This window comes from Schistocerca cancellata, chromosome 3 (genome assembly GCF_023864275.1).
Source record: "Schistocerca cancellata isolate TAMUIC-IGC-003103 chromosome 3, iqSchCanc2.1, whole genome shotgun sequence".
Taxonomy (NCBI): Eukaryota; Metazoa; Arthropoda; class Insecta; order Orthoptera; family Acrididae; genus Schistocerca; species Schistocerca cancellata.
In genome coordinates this window covers 741,408,148-741,428,795 of record NC_064628.1, presented here as the reverse complement: position 1 = coordinate 741,428,795, position 20,648 = coordinate 741,408,148, and the positions used below count along the sequence as shown (strand labels likewise).

Genomic DNA, 20,648 nt, shown 5'->3' with positions numbered 1-20,648 from the left:
AGTTCTCAACAGCTCCTGGAGTTGTTTTTCATTATTCATCCTAGCAAAATGCCTGTGTAGTTCAGTCAACAGGTGAAGATCAAAATACACATCATTCTCATCATAAATTGAACAACTTCTTTGCTTCTCAAGGATCATTAACTACACAAAAGATCCTAACCTTACACTTGAAAGGATGCAGTATTATCACCAAGGGAAAAAAAACCTAACTAAAAAAAAGCAAGAAAATCTGATGTTGTAACCAGCAAAAAATAAATAATGTAAACCAAAAACAAATAATTATTGCAAATGTGGCATCACAACAATATTTATTACACTTCATCATAAATACAGCAAAATAATATTTTTCTCCCTGTTCTGGTTGCCACTATGTTGTATCAACTAACGCATTTTCTGCTAATGACTCCCTGAATAGTACGTAACTTTAATATACAGGGCCAAAAACTGGGTAAATTTAAATAAACATTAATGAAATAAATTATGCAATTTCAAACCAAACAAAAAGGAAATCTACCGTAAAAATGAAGTAAAGGAAAATCCAGCAAAAATGCAAAAGTAGAAAACTGTAACAATATTTTCAACATGGTTGTACTTCAGCAACGGTTGCAGAAGAGCAGGTGAATATGACAGCCAATCAGTTGCAATAATCTGTTGTTTTCAATTACCTTTAACTATGGTTTCAACAGATTTAAACTCATCTTCTTCAGAAGGACAACAAACCTGCATACATTATGACACCATAAATTACAATCAAAACATCATGGACCTACAACACGTGTAGGTATGTCACAAACAACGTGATATATACCAACATAGGAAAACTAGTACTTACAAACTTCACATTAGCACACAGTCAGTCACTAAAGTGATGTAACATTTCCCCATGAAATGTGTCAGCAATGATCTGTACAAGTAAAAGTTAAGGCCCTTAAAATGAAGGGATTGTCATATCAGTAATATCAATCACATAAAATGCTAGACCATGTTAAGACCTATATGCTGACTGAGGGAGAGCGTGGATATCAGTAAACAAATTGGGAGGCATGTGTGTCGATAACATTATGCTTGGCAGCATAAACAGCCAGTAAGCATAAGAGCATTAAATTTACCAACAATATTACAGAAATACACAATGTGATAAAGGAGTATAGAATTAAATGTTGAAAAATACAAACACAAAATAAAATATACTAGCATACATTAAGATCCTCATAGTACCATCAGTACATTATCGTACAAAAATAATAATGTCTGTGCATAAGTAGGTTATTCCAAGCATAGTGACAGCAAACAGATTAATATGACCTCAGTACATCATCATACAGAAAGTAATAATGCCAGTGCATAAGCACACTATTAAATATAATGACAGTAAAGAGGAAAAATTTGTAGGTCCCTGTACAGTAACAAACATAACAAGAGTGGGTGGCATCAGTATCCTAGTACAACATAAACTGAGAAATGAACCTGTATGCACAAAATTGTATAATAGAATTCTGAGGAAATGAACCACTCGCAAAGGTTACCAGCTGACATCTGAAGATTTTTTTTGCAAACAGCATGGGTTTGAACCCATCAAAAAGTTGTCTACAGACAAGCTGCAGCTGATCATTTAGTAAATTCTCATCTCTGCACTCTAGACGTTTGTAGATCTCTAGTTCTTCCTGAAGGTCCCTCCTGCACCCTTTGACTTCTGTGTGAACAATAGCTGTGTCTCCCAAATTTTTTGGAGTGTGGTTGGCAATCAGTAGATGTTCAGCAAACATAGAGTTATGTATGTTTGCTCCTTTCTTTCCTAACAGATGCTCTTTATATATTGACTTCACAGCTCTGCCTGTCTGACCAATGTAATAGCATGGGCCATTCCAGAATGAGATTTTCACTCTGCAGTGGAGTGTCAACTGATATGAAACTTCCTGGCACATTAAAACTGTGTGCCCGACCGAGACTCGAACTCGGGACCTTTGCCTTTCGCGGGCAAGTGCTCTACCATCTGAGCTACCGAAGCACGACTCACACCCGTACTCACAGCTTTACTTCTGCCAGTATCTCGTCTCCTACCTTCCAAACTTTACAGAAGCTCTCCTGTGAACCATGCAGAACTAGTGCTCCTGAAAGAAAGGATATTGCGGAGACATGGCTTAGCCACAGCCTGGGGGATGTTTCCAGAATGAGATTTTCACTCTGCAGCGGAGTGCAGCAAAGGTCCCGAGTTCAAGTCTCGGTCGGGCACACAGTTTTAATCTGCCAGGAAGTTTCATATCAGCGCACACTCCGCTGTAGAGTGAAAATCTCATTCTGGAAACATCCCCCAGGCTGTGGCTAAGCCATGTCTCCGCAATATCCTTTCTTTCAGGAGCACTAGTTCTGCATGGTTCACAGGAGAGCTTCTGTAAAGTTTGGAAGGTAGGAGACGAGATACTGGCAGAAGTAAAGCTGTGAGTACCAGGCGTGAATCGTGCTTCGGTAGCTCAGATGGTAGAGCACTTGCCCGCGAAAGGCAAAGGTCCCGAGTTTGAGTCTCGGTCGGGCACACAGTTTTAATCTGCCAGGAAGTTTCAGCATGGGCAATTGTTGCAGGTTAATTTATAGACACCTGAATTGGAAAACAAGCCACCAGTATTTTTCACTGTATGCAAAAGAATTCTCTGCAAACTATTGTCTGCAAGGAAAGAGACATTACAGCTAAAAGACATTTAACCCTCTACGAAACATTTCCTCAGAAGGGAGCGCATATGAATTTCTTAGTGTGGGAGGAAAGGTCTTTGTACAGTGTTGAACATTTTTGAGAGGTTTTCTTTCTGAAGATGTAACCTACCATGCTCTGGCCATACCCGTTATTGACTGCAATCAATTTAATGACATTTAACTCATTTAGCTGACTGGCAGGCAACAAAGGAGAAGTTCGTGGGGATCTTATTGTCTGAATAAGTTTGGTTGTAGAAGAAGTTTATATTTTGAAGGAAGCATTTACTACAAAAATTGTTAAATCAAGAAAATTTAGTTCCCCTTTTTCATTCTGAAGTTCTTTTATGAAGCAATTTTCTTCATGGAAGTTGTTCTATGCATTGAAAAGTATCTCCAGCTCACCACCATTACTGTCAAATGCGACAAGAATATCATCAACGTATTTCACATAAAAACAAATTTTTTTATGTAGTGCCAAATTGGTACTGAAGAATGTTCTTTCAAGCGTGCTGATGAAGACATCAGCCAAAACACCAGCAAGTGGACTCCCCATATCCAAATGGTTAGGTTGAATATACATTTTTCAGTCAAATGTGAAGTGATTATATTTGACAGCAACTTTCAGTAAACAGATGAGTTTAGCAGTCTGTATTCTATTCTTTTTTTATGTTTTAGTAGGTTCCTCTCAACAAGGGGTATAGCTGTATCGATAGGAACATTCATATACAGAATGACAAAATTAAGAGAGACCAACCTAATATCAGCTGTGCACTGTATTATTTGAATTCTGTCAAATAAATCTTTACTGTTTTTAACAGGAAAGTTTTGCTCAAATACAAACAAATCTTTAATTTTATAATGAAGATGCCTAGCCAACGTGTGTGATGGGCACTACATATTCCATTCACCACATTATGAATTGCGTGATCCTGTTTATGTAACTTCAACTGACTTCTCAGCAGAGGCGGCTTCACATTCACATTTATAAGCCACATTTTTGAAACTGTGAAAACAAACTCTCTGTACTATATAAATCTTGCCAAATCTCTTTCTAAAAGTCCACGGTTGGATCTACGGTAGCCTCAATGATGTCATTATACTCAAAAAACTTTACAGTTTTGTCAATATACTCTTTCTTTATGAGCAATGACAACAGTAGCGCCTTCATCACCTTTGGAAATTAAAGCATAGTTTTCTTTCAGCTTACAGTTAGTACTTCTTACTTATCCCTGTTCAGTACAGTAGACATCAGACTGCACTGCGAGTTCTTTATCCATTATGTTATTGCATTCACGTGCAATTTTGACCTGATCGACCTTATCCAGTTTTAAGAGATTTCAACCCAACTTCTTAAGCTGGAAAATTAGATTGTACTCAAGTCTTTTATGTAACAAATTGTTCTCAGCCTGTGCAAAAGTAATGTCTGTTTAATTAAGCACCCTATAGTAAAACTGATACTTCACACCATTGTTAACTGCATTGGCACTTTTATTACTGGACTTTTAAAATTTCTTTTCATATCTAGCCCTAATTTTATCTATGTTGTTATCATTAATACTATCCCAGATACAATCAATTTGAAATTTATAAAGTTCCTTAAAATATTTAAATAAAAACAAATGCAAACAATAGGCTTCACTATTTAAATTGTCTTTCTTTCTGTGAAGTTGTACTGTCTTATCAGAAATGACTTGCTGCACTAGTTTCCTTTTGATGGAAGGCTCTTTGTTACACTGCTTCACATCTATGTACAATTTCATGTAATCAGGAATTATGTCTGACTTCAAATACAGTTTATTAAAGTCAATGGTCGTATGTGTTTCTACTATTTTCAGTTTGATGTCCCTATATTTAGAAACAGCTTTAGATACCTCGACAGGCAGGAACTTCAATATTTTGAACAAAGCTATACTTCAGCAATGATTACAGAACAGCAAGTAAACAAGGCAGCCAACCAGTTGTAATAAATTGTGATTTTCAATTAACTTTAACTATGGTTTCAAAGAATTTACACCTGTAATTTCCAGAAGAACAAACCTGCATACAGTGCAACACAATAAATTACAATAAAAAAACCATGGACCAATATTATGTGTAATACAGAAACCACTACCTACAACAGGTGTTGGCCCTTAAAATCAAAGGCTTGTCACATCAGTAAAATCAATCATATAAAATGTCAGACATGTTAAGAGCTACTTGTTAAGTGAGGGAGAGTGGAGAGCAGAGATACCAGGAAACAAATCCTGAGGCAAAAGTGCCGATGAACATTTATGCTTGGTGGCATAAACAGCCAGTGTGGAAAAAGACAGCTAATCTTCACAGAGGTCAAAGGGTGCAGGATGGACCTTTGGGGAGAACTAAATATATATAAACATCTAGAGTGCAGAGATGGGAATTTACTAAATGATCAGTTGCAGCTCACCTGTAGACAACTATTTAATGGCTTCAAACCAATGCTGTATTTATATAAAAAAAACACTCCATATGACTGCTGGTAGCCTTTGCAAGCAGTCCATTTACTCTACATTTTTCACTATACAGGGACCTATGAGTTTTTGCTCTTTACTGTAATTATGTGTAATAGTGTGCTTATGCACTGGTGTTATTACTTCCTGTACAATGATTTACTATAGGTCATCTTAATCTGTTTACTGTCATTATGCTTGTAATAACTTACTTACACACAGATATTATTATTTTTGTACAATAATGTACTAATGGTCCTACAAGGGTCTTAATGTGTGCTAGTATATTTTATTACGTATTTGTCTTTTTCAACATTTTATTCTACACTCGTTTATTGGCATTGTGTATTTCTTTAATTCTGTTAGTAACTTCATGTGCTTATGCTCATTGGCTGGTTATGCTGCCAAACATACATGTTATTGGCACATGCAGCTCATGATTTATTTCCTGGTATCCACACTCTCCATTCTCCTTCAATCAGTATATAGCTCTCAACAGGGTCTGGCATTTTATGTGATTGATTTTACTGATATGACAAGCCCTTGATTTTAAGGGCCTTAACTTTTACAAGTTTGCTGACACATTTCATGCGGAAATGTTACATCGCTTTACTGACTGACTGTTTGGTAATGCGAAGTTTGTAAGTACTAGTTTTCCTATGTTGGTATATATCATGTTGTTTGTGACATGCCTACACTTGTTGCAGATAGTAGCTTTTGTATGTCACATAATATTGGTCCATTATGTTTTCATTGTAATACATGGTGTAATTTCTGAAGAAGACAGGTTTAAATCCATTGAAACCACAGTTAAGGTTAGTTGAAAACCACCATTTTTTGCAACTGGTTAGCTGTCTTATTCACCTGCTAAACTGCAACATCACAAGATATTCTCTACATTTGTAGGGACACTTCAGTCAGAGACTTCTACAGCTAGGCTAACTTATCACAGAAAAATTCACTTTGTACAATTCTCAATGACAGCATAATTTGCAAATAACAAAATCACAAAAAGTATGCAACCTAACACAGCACTGTGTCAGAACATTAAATGACATGAAGTTCCACATGAAACAGTTAAGGAAAAATTTGCACAATGAAACTAGGTTCAAGGAAGGAGGGAACATATTGTTGACTTTGAGGTCATTAGAGAGGAATAAAAGCTCGGACTTTGTCAAGGATGGGGAAGGAAATTGGCTGTACCTCATCAAAAGAAGAAACCCACCATTCACCTGGGGCAATTTGGGGGGAATCATAGCTAATCTAAATGTGAATGGTCAGAAATGGATATGGATCATTGTACTCCCAAAAGCGAGTCCACTGTGCTAACCTCATGTCACCTCACTCAGTAACTATGTTCCATCCAGCAACATGAGAATTTGTTTACTTTATTTTACACTCTCCATTTCATCTCAGTGTTCTTTTTCTCTTTAGAACAGTGTTTCCTATGTATTGAATTCACACTGCAATTAACACAGCTCAGTAGTATTACATGAACTGTAAAAACAAACCAGCACGTATTGAATGTATAATTCAATGCAGTTGTATAACTGTCATAAAGGCACAGCAAAACTGCAGTACTAGGATTGATTACACAAAATTGACCCTCATTCTCTGGGATGAAGTCAACAACAGCAAGATAACAAATAAAATATTTAAATATGTAATAATTTGCTCCATTGCATCTGGTTCATGTGATTAACATCATAAAAAAACTAGTAGTCCAGACACTGATATCTCAAAGGAAACAGGAATCATTATATAGGAAGGAAATATTATTTCCATACATAACACAATTCCTGTAAGACCTCACTACGAGCATAAAATAAGAATAGTGATACTACTTAATAATTGTCTCAAAGAATAATGTAGTGCTCACCCCTCACCCCTACTCTACGCCAATGTAACAAAAGAAAATAAATCATTACAATTATTGAGCTGCTAGAAAATGGATGGGTCCAATTTCTGCAAAAGTAATTGACTCAGAACCTCACTAATGCTTATTACAGAACTACTATCATATGGGGTATCAAATAAAATTTGTGACCAGGCTAAAGTTTTTCATAGGGAAGATGCAGCATATTATCTTTGATAAGAAGCCACTGGCAGAAGCACATCAAATTTCAGGCTGCACACCGAAAGTGTGTTGAAACCCTTGCTGTTTATACTCTACATTAACATTAACCTCATGCTTTTTACAGATGATGCAGTTATCAATAATGAAATACTGTCTTAAAAATCCTGCACTAATACAGATCTTGATAAGACTTAAAAGTGGAGTAAAAATTAGCAGCTTGTTCTAAATGTTCAAAAATGCGCTTCACAAAATACAGAACATAGTATCCTATGAGTACAATATCAATGAGTGACAACTGGAATTAATCAACTCTTACAAATACACAGGTGTACCAACTAAACAATGGAAAGTACAGGATGGAATAACAACAATGTTATGAAAAGGATAGATTGCAGCTCAGCTTATAGAGGAGACACAGAGTTGCAGACAGGCACAACAAAAATAATACTAGGCATTTAAGCATTTGTCCAAAAGGCCTTCTTCTGAGATATTAAACACAAACACATTTAACCAACAAAACTTACACACAACCTTTGTCTTCAGGCACTGTAGCCAGACTACAGACTGAAACTGCACCTGATGGGAGTAGCAATTTGGCATGGGATGTGGGGTAAGGATAGCACGGCAGGGGAGGGGTAAGGTGTACTGTTACTTTGGAGAACATGCAGAGACGTGGAGGGGACAGAGTAGGGCTGCGAGGTGCAGTCAGGAAGTATGGTTTGGAAGACGGTGGGGAGGAGTGGAAGAGTAACAGGAGAGAAAAAAAGACTGTCAGTGCATTGGCAGAACAGAAGGCTGTGTAGTGTTGGAGAGGGACCAGGGAAGATGGTAGTATGTGGAGGGCAGGGACTAGCAAAGGATGAGGCAAGAGGAATTGCAGGAATAAAGGACATATTGCAGGAAGATTTCCTACCTGAAAATGCAATCAATCTATAAAGGAGATTGTTTATAAAACACTCATGCAATCAATCTCGGAATATTACTGGTGTGAGCGGCATCCATAACAACTGGGATTAAAAGCAGGTATTGAACATGAAGAAAGGAAGACAGTGATCGAAGGTTCCAGTGTACTCTTAGATGACTGCAGTCATGCCAACGATCTATACTGGGATCTGCTGTGTGGTACAGGGCTACTATCTGGGCCGATAGCTTGCATCTTCAGCACTGTTTAAGTTAGCATGTGCTCTCTTTATTACACCAATGTAGCTTTCACATTGACAATACATCTGTTACATATGAAGATCAGGGAAAGATGCTCCTTCTATTGATTCAAGAATGTCAATCAAACACAAGTGCATAAAATACTTGGATTGGAGACTCATACAGATATATGTATAAAAAAATTAAAAAATAAAAAGATATTGCATACTGTAACTGTGGTAGACAGAATGGCATTTTAATAAAGGGGTGGAAAACCATACATATTTCTGCATAACAGTCAGGAGAAATGAACATTTAGCTTCTTTAACCTGTCAAACTGTTTAAGCCACTAACTGATTGGAAGCAGCCTATATATGATCACTTGAATAAAATCATTAAAGACAGACAAACAATAGCTATATCGTGGATAATTCAGAACACAGAGTATAGCACTTTCCTCTCTATGTAGATGCAACAAGTCACAGTAGGGATGCTAGATTTCAAAGTAGCAAACTGCTTTCACTCGGACAACAATACTGTTGTAACAGAGGGGGGGGGGGGGGGGGGGGGGGGGGGGGGAGGCTAGGGATAACATTGCAATCATTTCATAGTGATTTACATTTACTGTCAGTCAATATTCTGCAGAGAGGATACGTGAGCTCACTGACCACCGAATAGAACTATTTACAGGAGTCTATATTGAGTAAGAGTGAAACTTTCCAGTAAACAGGTTCTGTGATGGTACAACACAAAATGTAGGCCAATGGGAAATTGCACTAACATGCCAACCCAAGCCTTATGTAAGCAATTTACTGTAGCTGTTGACTCATGTAGCTTTCTGTTGGGTCTAGCGGTGATACATATTCCTAAATGTGTTTAAATATGTTTTTCTACAAGGAAATGGTATCCATAACGAATAAACTAATGAGAGACATATAATGGTAATAGTTGTAATTATAGTGATAATAGTTACACCAGCAACAGCAATAATGTTTACACTGGTAATCAGATAATGAATACAGATTTAATGTACTTTAATTAGTAGTTTATTTTGTAATAGCGGTATGCAGCAAACACTATTCGAATTAACTGGTCCATTTGATTATATGGCTTAGTGACTTACATAATAGGATATAACTGTAAGAGATAATATAGATCGTAAAATAATAATTAATTGACTTTTATTTTTTCATTCTCTGAGCAACCTAGTAAAACTCTTATGAGACACAGTCTCTGTCAGTACAAGTAAAAAATGACATGGGGATAATTCTGAAATAACTCTCAAAAATGGTGTTTGAGATATGTTACTGGTAGAGGTCAAACAAAAATATGTTGCATCAAAGTTAGTCCTTCTTGTCTCAAAGTCATAGAGATACACTCGGCACTCATCAACGGTGACTAAGTAGATAAGGAAGTCATCTGGACTGACCTAACACAGTTACTTTTCCCTTGCTGCCTTGATTCAACAGGATTTCTGAACGGGTGCAAGCAGTTGCAGATACAGAGGGTGGCAAAATTCATGTACAATGAAACTGACCTATGAATGATTTTCACTATTGTCCCAACTGTGATAGACTGGTCTTCAAGCATCAGGGCCTCCACCTCTCCTGCAATTCTCATTTCTTCATAACAAGATGATGTGCCATTTTGTTCCTTGCCTTTCAGACTTGTTTGATGACAGTGGACGTAAATGTCTACACCATCACATCACTGTGTCGTATGATGTTGTATTGTTGCCGTACACTCCCACTCACTCAGAATGGATTAATGTAGCACTGTTCCCATTAAAATACAGAAAATGAATTGCCACACGATCCTTTGCTTTGTCAATGAACCACTTTATTTTGATTCCTCTAGCAGTGTGCTATGGTACTGTAGAATGGAAAACTCAATGTGTACCAGGACTGCAGATATGTACTGCAAATAAACAAAACAAAAAAAATCTGTTTCATTATTTTATCAAGAAAAAAAATTAATGCTTTATGACTACCCTCATAGCTTGGTGGATTTTGGGGGGAGGGGGACACGGATTCGTGTGCATGTTTTCTACGTCTGAAGCACTCTCAGATAAGAGTCCTACAACCTACCTTACTTTTTAAATGTGCCTGTACATCTCCTCTATATGGTGAGTAGATATCCAAACTAACTCATATTGTTATAATTTCAGAGCTTGTTTCCATCTTATCCCTAGTTTACAGACTTTGTGATTGGCTTCTCTCCTCTTGCCATACATCCACAATCATTGTAACATTTTATTAACATATCGTCAAGTCAGATTTTTCAGGCTTTCAATCAGCATCGATTTTTGATTCCCACTTGACTGGTGCATCAGTGACAAGTCACAAATCTGGAAGGGGTACCTAAGTCAGTCACAACTGTGACCACGACAATAAAAGCCACAGGTGGGGAAAACATCAAAACCTTCAGTAGAAGAAATACTAAACTCAATGCTACAGAGAGGAACGTTTTAATAAGAACTGTTATTACTGCCATGATTACTTTTCTTCATACACTTCTAGATAACACAGTGTCATTGGAAACAGCAAAGCCTTAATTGCACAAATGCACTGTCATAGAAAACTCAGCATTTCTGAATATCTTCTCAACAAGGCAAATGGAAAAAAAAAAGGTTTTATATTGTTGTTGTTGTTGTGGTCTTCAGCCCTGAGACTGGTTTGATGCAGCTCTCCACGCTACTCTATCCTGTGCAAGCCTCTTCATCTCCCAGTACCTACCGCAGCCTACACCCTTCTGAATCTGCTTAGTGTATTCATCTCTTTGTCTCCCTCTACGATTTTTACCCTTCATGTTGCCCTCCAGTACTAAATTGGCGATCACTTGATGCCTCAGAACATGTCCTACCAACCGATCCCTTCTTCTAGTCAAGTTGTGCCACAAACTCCTCTTCTCCCCAATTCTATTCAATACCTCCTCATTAGTTACGTGATCTACCCATCTAATCTTCAGCATTCTTCTGTAGCACCACATTTCAAAAGCTTCTATCCTCTTCTTGTCTAAACTATTTATCGTCCATGTTTCACTTCCATACATGGCTACACTCCATACAATAACTTTCAGAAACAACTTTTTAACAAATCTATACTCGATGTTAACTAATTTCTCTTCTTCAGAAACGCTTTCCTTACCACTGCCAGTCTACATTTTGTATCCTCTCTACTTCAACCATCATCAGTTATTTTTCTCCCCAAATAGCAAAACTCATTTACTACTTTAAGCGTCTCACTTCCTAATCTAATTCCCGTAGCATCACCCGACTTAATTCGACTACATTCCATTATCCTCGTTTTGCTTTTGTTGATGTTCATCTTATACCCCCCTTTCAAGACACTGTCCATTCTGTTCAACTCCCTTCCCAACCACTGCTTCCCTTTTATGTCCCTCAACTCTTATAACTGCCATCTGGTTTCTGTACAAATTGTAAATAGCCTTTCGCTCCCTGTATTTTAACCCTGCCACCTTCAGAATTTGAAAGAGAGTATTCCAGTCAACATAGTCAAAAGCTTTCTCTAAGTCTACAAATGCTAGAAACGTAGGTTTGCCTTTCCTTAATCTTTCTTCTAAGATAAGTCGTAGGGTCAGTATTGCCTCACGTGTTCCGACATTTCTACGGAATCGAAACTGATCTTCCACGAGGTCGGCTTCTACCAGTTTTTCCATTCGTCTGTAAAGAATTCACGTTAGTATTTTGCAGCTGTAACTTATTAAACTGATAGTTCGGTAATTTTCACATCTGTCAACACCTGCTTTCTTTGGGATTGGAATTATTATATTCTTCTTGAAGTCTGAGGGAATTTCGCCTGTCTCATACATCTTGCTCACCAGATGGTAGAGTTTTGTCAGAACTGGCTCTCCCAAGGCTGTCAGTAGATCTAATGGAATGTTGTCTACTCCCAGGGCCTTGTTTCGACTCAGGTCTTTCAGTGCTCAGTCAAACTCTTCACGCAGTATCATAACTCCCATTTCATCTTCATCTACCTCCTCTTCCATTTCCATAACATTGTCCTCAAGAACATCGCCCCTATATAGACCCTCTATATACTCCTTCCACCTTTCTGCTTTCCCTTCTTAGCTTAGAACTGGGTTTCCATCTGAGCCCTTGATATTCATGCAAGTGGTTCTCTTTTCTCCAAAGGTCTCTTTAATTTTCCTGTAGGCAGTATCTATCTTACCCCCCATGAGATAAGCCTCTACATCCTTACATTTGTCCTCTAGCCATCCCTGCTTAGCCATTTTGCACTTCCTGTCAATCCCATTTTTGAGACGTTTGTATTCCTTTTTGCCTGCTTCATTTACCGCATTTTTATATTTTCTCCTTTCATCAATTAAATTCAGTATCTCTTCTGTTACCCAAGGATTTCTACTAGCCCTCGTATTTTTACCTACTTGATCCTCTGCTGCCTTCACTATTTCATTCCTCAAAGCTACACATTCTTCTTCTACTGTATTTCTTTCCCCCATTCCTGTCAAGTGCTCCCTTATGCTCTCCCTGAAACTCTGTACAACTTCTGGTTCTTTCAGTTTATTCAGGTCCCATCTCCTTAAATTCCCACCTTTTTGCAATTTCTTCAGTTTTAATCTACAGTTCATAACCAATAGATTGTGGTCAGAGTCCACATCTGCCCCTGGAAATGTCTTACAATTTAAAACCTGGTTCCTGTATCTCTGTCTTACCATTATATAATCTATCTGCGACCTTCCAGTATCTCCAGGCTTCTTCCATGTATACAACCTTCTTTCATGAATATTGAACCAAGTGTTAGCTATGATTAAGTTATGCTCTGTGCAAAATTCTACCAGGCGGCTTCCTCTATCATTCCTTACTCCCATTCCGTATTCACCTACAACGTTTCCTTCTCTTCCTTTTTCTACTATCGAGTTCCAGTCACCCATGACTATTAAATTTTCGTCTCCCTTCACTATCTGAATAATTTCTTTTATCTCATCATAGATTTCATCAATCTCTTCATCATCTGCGGAGCTAGTTGGCATGTAAACTTGTACTACTGTGGTAGGCGTGAGCTTCGTATCTATCTTGGCCACAATAATGCGTTCACTATGCTGTTTGTAGTAGCTTACGTGCATTCCTATTTTCCTATTCATTATTAAACCTACTCCTGCATTACCCATATTTGATTTTGTATTTATAACCCTGTATTCACCTGACCAAAAGTCTTGTTCCTCCTGCCACCGAACTTCACTAATTCCCACTATATCTAACTTTAACCTATCCATTTCCCTTTTTAAATTTCTAACCTACCTGCCCGATTAAGGGATCTGACATTCCGTGCTCCGATCCGTAGAATGCCAGTTTTCTTTCTCCTGGTAACGATGTCTTCTTGAGTAGTCCCCGCCTGGAGATCCGAATGGAGGACTATTTTACCTCCAGAATATTTTACCCAAGAGGGCGCCATCATCATTTAATCATACAGTAAAGCTGCATGTCCTCGGGAAAAATTACGGCTGTAGTTTCCCCTTGCTTTCAGCCGTTCGCAGTACCAAAACAGCAAGGCCGTTTTGGTTAGGGTTACAGGGCCAGATCAGTCAATCATCCAGACTGTTGCCCCTGCAACTACTGAAAAGGCTGCTGCCCCTCTTCAGGAACCTAACGTTTGTCTGGCCTCTCAATAGATATCCCTCTATTGTGGTTGCACCTACAGTACGGCTATCTGTATCGTTGAGGCACGCAAGCTTCCCCACCAACGGCTAGGTCCATCGTTCATGGAGGGGGGGGGGGGGGGGTATAAGAACCAAAAACTCTTAGACTGCTGACCACTGGGTGATTGGAAGCACGTACACAGGGCGATTCAACAATTCAACAAGCACCTATGTTGGGAACAAAGATATGACTGAAACCCCCCCACCCCCCTCCTCCAAAGAAGACATTATTTTCCAACAGTCTCTTCTTTTAGCTTCATACATTTTCTCTAATGTCTCAATCATATTTTTAAAACCTCAAATCTTACTTTTTAACCTGTGGGCCATTTCTTCATGTAGAAGCAAGACGGAACTGCAGGGCAGCCAGGCTGGGCAAATAAGGTAAATGCAACAGCAGTTCATAATGCAGTTCACGCAGTATTGTGGCAACAAATGTAGATGAATGTGTTGCCACATTTGCCAGCAAAACAGCACTTTTTTCTTCACCAAACAGGACAGCATTTTCTTCCATTTCTTGTCAAAGCAGTATAATGCCTCACAGTATTATTGTCCAGTGATTGTTACTCTTTTTCTATGAAATCCATAGAGTATGATGCACTTTACAGCCCAAAAGTTATCACCGTAACGTTTCTGGCAAATGGGACAATCTGCACTTTCTTTGGGGCAAATCCTTTTCACTGTTGCTAGATTTATGAGTTATAATGATGAATATTGGTCTCGTTGATGGTAACAACACAACCATAAAATGTTTTCCAGACCTCAGTTACATTGCTCCAAACATAACTTTGATGTTGAAACCTACACCCCATTGTGGTCGATATTCAGCGATAGTGGTACCCAGTTTATCGCCAACTGATCAAGTGAAATGTTAGCTGACATTCCAATTGACAAATCTATGGCCTTTGGTATTTCATGCTCTTTTTTTTCCTCAAAAAATCAGTAAGAATTGTTTTGAGGACTGTTTCAATGCTTTCTTCAGTAAATACATCTGCACAAACCATGTCCAATCATTTACATTGGAGGACAAAGGCCAAAATAATCAGCATTCAAATTCACTTTTATCTTGGCATTTTTCATATTTAAAAACAAATCACTGTATGATTCTGCAGTTTTTCCATCTCAGCCAAAAGCACTTTCCACAATTTATGGAAATGGCAGCCAAATTTGACCTATGAAGTAGTGTCATTTTTGTTTCAAGATTGTTTACCAGTTGGCAGCACAAAATGGTAACACCAAGAATAACACTGAAGATTGAAACATTGTAACAAAAATTCAAACTGCATATTCATGTGAAAGTCGTACATGGCATTTGTGATAATTCAGGAATTTGCTACGGAAATCATTTTTTGCACCAAATGCTTTAAATATTCATTACCGCATAGACTAATCACAGATGTGGCAAGCACACCATCTGCTGTATATGATCTTGTATTTGTAACAAATTCAGCTAACATAAAGTTCTTGCATTTCCAGTCCTTGAGTTCATCAAAATGATGCAACATTTCAAAGTGGCTCTCCCTTCATCTATTATACTAGTTGCCAGTCTTCCAGTTCCACACTAAAACATCAAGGGCGCAGATACTGAGATCTTAAACATTAATTGTAAAAGCCAATACTGAGGAGCAGCTAAAACAGGTGGGATATGGAAAGGCAGCTGAAGGGTGTGCAGTTGGGGTTAACAGGTACTGGAAATGTTCTAGCACCACGTTTTTAGAAAAGGACTCTGAGTTATTGGTAAATTGGATAACATTATTTACAAGCTCTAATGACGTGTAAGTCTCACCCTATCCCATTCATATTGACCTCTCACCATTAACTCTACATCTACATACATACTCTGCAAATCACTATGAAGTGCATGACAGAGAGTACTAAACATTATACCAGATGTCAGGGTTTATTTCCATTGTAATTAAATATCTGGGGTGGGAAGAATGGCTGCTTACAAGTTGCTGTGAATGCTGCATTTAATATCACCTTGTCTTTGCAGTCCCAATGAAAAAGGTACTAGGCTAAAGAGTATCTCCTGATTTTTCATTTAATTAGTGTTTATCTTTCAAGTGTCAGTAAATTCAAGTTTTTCAGCATTTTATTGGCGTTTTCCCATGAGTGAAACAAACCTGTGATCATCTGTGCTGACCTACTTCATATACATTCATTATCCCTCTTTAATCCTTTTTCATACGGGTTCCACATACTTGAGCAATGTCCGAAGATGGGACGTACATGTGATTTGTAGTCATTCTCCTTTGCAAACTGACTACACTTTCTCAGTATCCTGCCAATGAATCAGTCTCTTAGTTGCTGTCTGCCTTACCTATGACCGAGACTGTGCGATTGTTCCATTTCACATTCCTACAAACTGTTACACTCAAGTGCACAACTTAACATTTCTGAACATTTAAAACAAGTTGCCAATCTCTGCACCACTTTGAAATCTTATCAAGATCTGACTGAGCATTTATGCACCTATTTTCAGTTCTTCATTATTAAAGTAGTTGTTAATATTGCCTGACAGAAAATTAATATACAAAACAAACAACAAGGGTTCCAACCCACTTTCCTCGGCATACCTTAAGTTAATTCTGCTTCTGTTGGTGACTCTCTATCTCAGATAATATGCTGTTTCCTCCCAACCAAAGAATCGTCACAATTCAGTAATAAAGTTAGTTTCATATGACATAAAACCATAATCAGTGGTGTGGAACTGAGTTACACGCTTTTGGGAGTCAACAAATACTGCATCAGCTTTGAAGACATCATGTGACAAAAGCGCAAACTGGGTCTCGCCCAATCAATTTTTTTTTTTTTTTTTTTTTTTTTTTTTTTTTTTTTTTTTTTTTTTTTTTCCCAGAACCCATGCTGGTTACTATAGAGGTTGTCAATCATTATTTTATGCTTTGAATATGTTCTAGGACTCTATTACAGATGGAAATCAATGAAACTGGATAGTAGTAGTGTGGCTTGCTTCTGCTACCCATCTTGTAGATGAGTGTGACCTGTGTCTTCTTCTAATGACTTGCAATTGCTTTTCGTTCACAAAATTTCTCACTTCCTCTTGGTACCGCTCTTTTTATTACCATCCTTCTTCCCTTGTTTTCTGCAAGAGTGCAGCACATTTGTTGTACACTACAGTCCTCTATTTCATTTTTTGAACTCAACCTCCAAGTTTTTCCCAAGGCCATTGCACAGAACAAATTACTCCTGTTGTGGTAAATGTGAACAGCAAGATTATACAAACTGAGCACTTTACATTCTATTAAGTTATGTTTACATGTTTACTTACGTTTATAAAATTTCCTGCCTATTTTCAGAATATTTTCACTACCAATATTGACGAGTGATACAATACTACGTTACTACTTTCAAGCACCACTGTTTTTAAAAATCATAATTAGGTTAATATCTCAATAGATTACTCTAAAAAAATCATTTTAACGTCTTTAATCCACTTGCAAATTATTTGAAGTGCTGACATTACAAAAGATACGTTCTATATTAACTTTTTTCTATTGTAATCAGATATTCCTCTTCCCTTCCAAAGGAAAAAAAATTAAAAATGAGAATTTCTGTTTTGTTTATACAGCACAAGGAGCTGCTGAGCTGCACTTAATGAGCACAGAACACTACACCAGCAAAGTAACTTTCCATAGCATATGGCATAAATTTGCCTGCTTTTCTGCCAGAGTGCAATGCATTTGCTGTACACTTTAGCCCTGTATTTCGTTTTAAGTCAACCTTCAAGCTTTGCGCAAAGCCATTCCACAGAATAAAATATTTTCTGTCACAGTCTGAGCACTTTCCATAGTGTTATGTTACATGTTAACTTTTGTTTATAAAATTTCCATGTACAATATCAAGAAATAATTGAAAAAGCCCACTCCATGATCCAATCAGGGAAGCATAATCTGTCAATATGCACAAAAAGCCAGATGACACAGATAACTGATGTTACAAGAACAAACATGATAGTTTGTAATGCAGATATCTTAAAACTAAACTAAACTCCACCCACATGAAGGCCCAATGGTACTGACTGACCATCATGTCATCATCAGCCCACAGGCATCACTGCATGTGGATATGGAGGAGCATGTCATCAGCACATCACTCTCCCCGTTGTATGTCAGTTTACGAGACCAGAGCCATTACTTCTCAATCAAGTAGCTCCTCAGTTTGCCTCACAGTCCTCAGTTTGCCTCACAGGGGTTGAGTGCACCCCACTTGCCCACAGCGCTCGGCAGACCGAATGGTCACCCATCCAAGTGCTAGCCCAGCTCGACAGTGCTTAGCTTCAGTGATCTGACAGGAACCGGAGTTACCATTGCAGCAAGGCCGTAAGCAGATTATCTTAGCAAGTACAAACCACACGTGTTGGGATGTACTACACCTCCTAACGCAGAACATATATGCAGCTATATGCTGCTAAAATCTAATGTTAATGGAAGGGGTTATAAACACACTAGCTGATCAAAAATGTCTGGAAACGCACATGTAATGCAGAAATGACCACTACATGTTATGAGGGGTCAACCTGTCAGTATAAAAGGAAATGGTGAATACTGTGTTGCCAGTAAAGAACCAGTTACAGCACGGTCAGGAGAGCTCAATGACTTTTACTGTGGATTATCATCATTGAATGTCACATGAGTAACAAAGCCATCATGAATATTTAAATCCTAAAGCTGCCCACATCAACTGTTGGTGTTGTGATTGTGAAGTGTAAATGTGAAGGAACAAGCACAACAAAAATCAAGAGCAGGCTGACCTCATGTACTGAAAAGGTACCATCAAGCAACGCACAGTGTGGTTGCAAAAACAAAACATGATATCAATGGAAGGAACCACTTACGAGTTCCAAAGTGTTACTAGTTATCCAGCTAGCACAGTGATTGCATTAAAAAGAACAGGTTACAACCGTTGAGCATCTCCTCATAAGTCACATATTGCTGTAGTCAGTGGCAAGTGATGCTTGAGGTAATGTAAAGAGTGACACCACTAGACAGTGAATGACTGGAAATGATTGATTTGGGGTGATGAATTATGCTATAACCCACGGCAATCTAACGGAAGGGATTGGGTTTGGCAAATGTTTGAAGTACACAACCTGCCATCGTGTGTATAAGCGACAGTGAAGTACAGAGGAGATTGTGTTGCTGTATGGGATGTTTTTCAAAGTTAGGGTGTGGTTCTCTTACAGCACTTAATAAAATGCTAAATGCAGATGGATATGAAGACATTACACAGCATTATGTACTGGCTTGCAGTAGAGTACCAGTTTCGAGATGACGATTATTTTTATCAGCATGACAATGCACCCTGTCATAAAGCAGCATCTGTGAGGCAATGGTTTGTGGACAATAACATTCCTGAAACAGTGTGGCCAGCCCAGAATCACGACCAAAAACCCAATGGAACACAATTTGGAATGAGTTATGACTTGTACTTTGCTCAAACCCTGCATCAAACATCATCACTACATTCTCTGGTTTCAGCTCTTGAGAAATAATGAGCTGCCATTTCTCCATAGATATTCAGACTCCTCACTGACTGTACTCACAGCAGAGTTCAAGCCATCATAGGTGAAGGGTGAACACACACCACATTAATGTCCACTAATAAGGGTCCACATACTTTTGATCAGATAGTGTAAAACTCCCTTCAAACTACATTAAAGAAATAACATCAAAAATGCATGACAAACCAGGATGTGAGGGCGGGTCATGAGTCTGTCTTGGATAGTTCAATTAATACAGCACTTGCCCACGAAAGGCAAAGGTCCTAGGTTCGAGTATCAATCTGACACACAGTTTACATCTGCCTAGAAGTTTCAACTCACTGCACTCCACTGTGGAGTGGGGATTCATTCTGGAAACAGTTCCCTCAGCAATGGCTAAGCCAGTTCTACACATTATCCTTTCTTCTGGAATGGAGCTTCTGTTACATTAGGAAGGTAGAAAAGAGAAGCTGGCAGAAATAATCTGTGAGGCTGGGTCATTACTCATGCCTGGATAGCTCAGTCGGTAGAGCACTTGCCCACAAAAAGCAAAGGTCACAGTCCTTATTAGGTCAAACAAAACAAGACACACTCAGGGCTTTTTTGTCTCCCCTTTCAAATTTTACTAAACTTTCATGAAGGTATCATCGGGTAACACTGTGCTCTTTAAATTCTTCAAGTATGATTCTCACATGAAAGAGTTTAATTTTCTCTACCACACTATTAGATGAAAAATACATGGCTCTATCCTAATAGCTACTCTTGACATCAGGAAAGACTGAGAAATTGAATTTCAGTCTGATTTAAACAATAAGCCTAAAATTTTACAATGAGGAATTGTAGAATCAAAATATAAAAATTATACAAATTACTTATTTGGACGAAGCATGACAAAAAAGGGTAATATTCAGTTTTTGTACCTCTTACACTGACATGAACACAATCTCTGCATATGCTCATAACACTAATTTATCACTTTACCAAATAAAAAGAAGTACAGGGTGTACATGAAGTCCAGTAACACACTCAGTTATTTATTGCACAAGAACCACACATTGTACAGATATCATACGTATGTCATTTTGAAGAGAAACCCTGAAAG

At 38.1% G+C, this 20,648-nt stretch overlaps 1 protein-coding gene across 5 annotated transcripts in view; it reads right to left on the bottom strand.

Annotated features, from left to right (window-relative positions):
• Nucleotides 1–20,648, bottom strand: part of LOC126175748 (cyclin-dependent kinase 12) — a 179,395-nt gene that overhangs the window by 67,236 nt on the left and 91,511 nt on the right. Inside the window, exon 14 of one of the 5 annotated variants that reach the window (XM_049922714.1) lies at nucleotides 879–904. The exons of 3 other annotated variants lie outside the window; for them this stretch is intronic. In XM_049922714.1, the coding sequence (XP_049778671.1) occupies nucleotides 894–904 (11 nt within the window). In that variant the 3' untranslated portion in view covers nucleotides 879–893. Of the gene's footprint in view, nucleotides 1–878; nucleotides 905–9,523; nucleotides 10,291–20,648 lie in introns of those variants that run through there. One more of the 5 variants, XM_049922713.1, reaches the window with a different exon arrangement.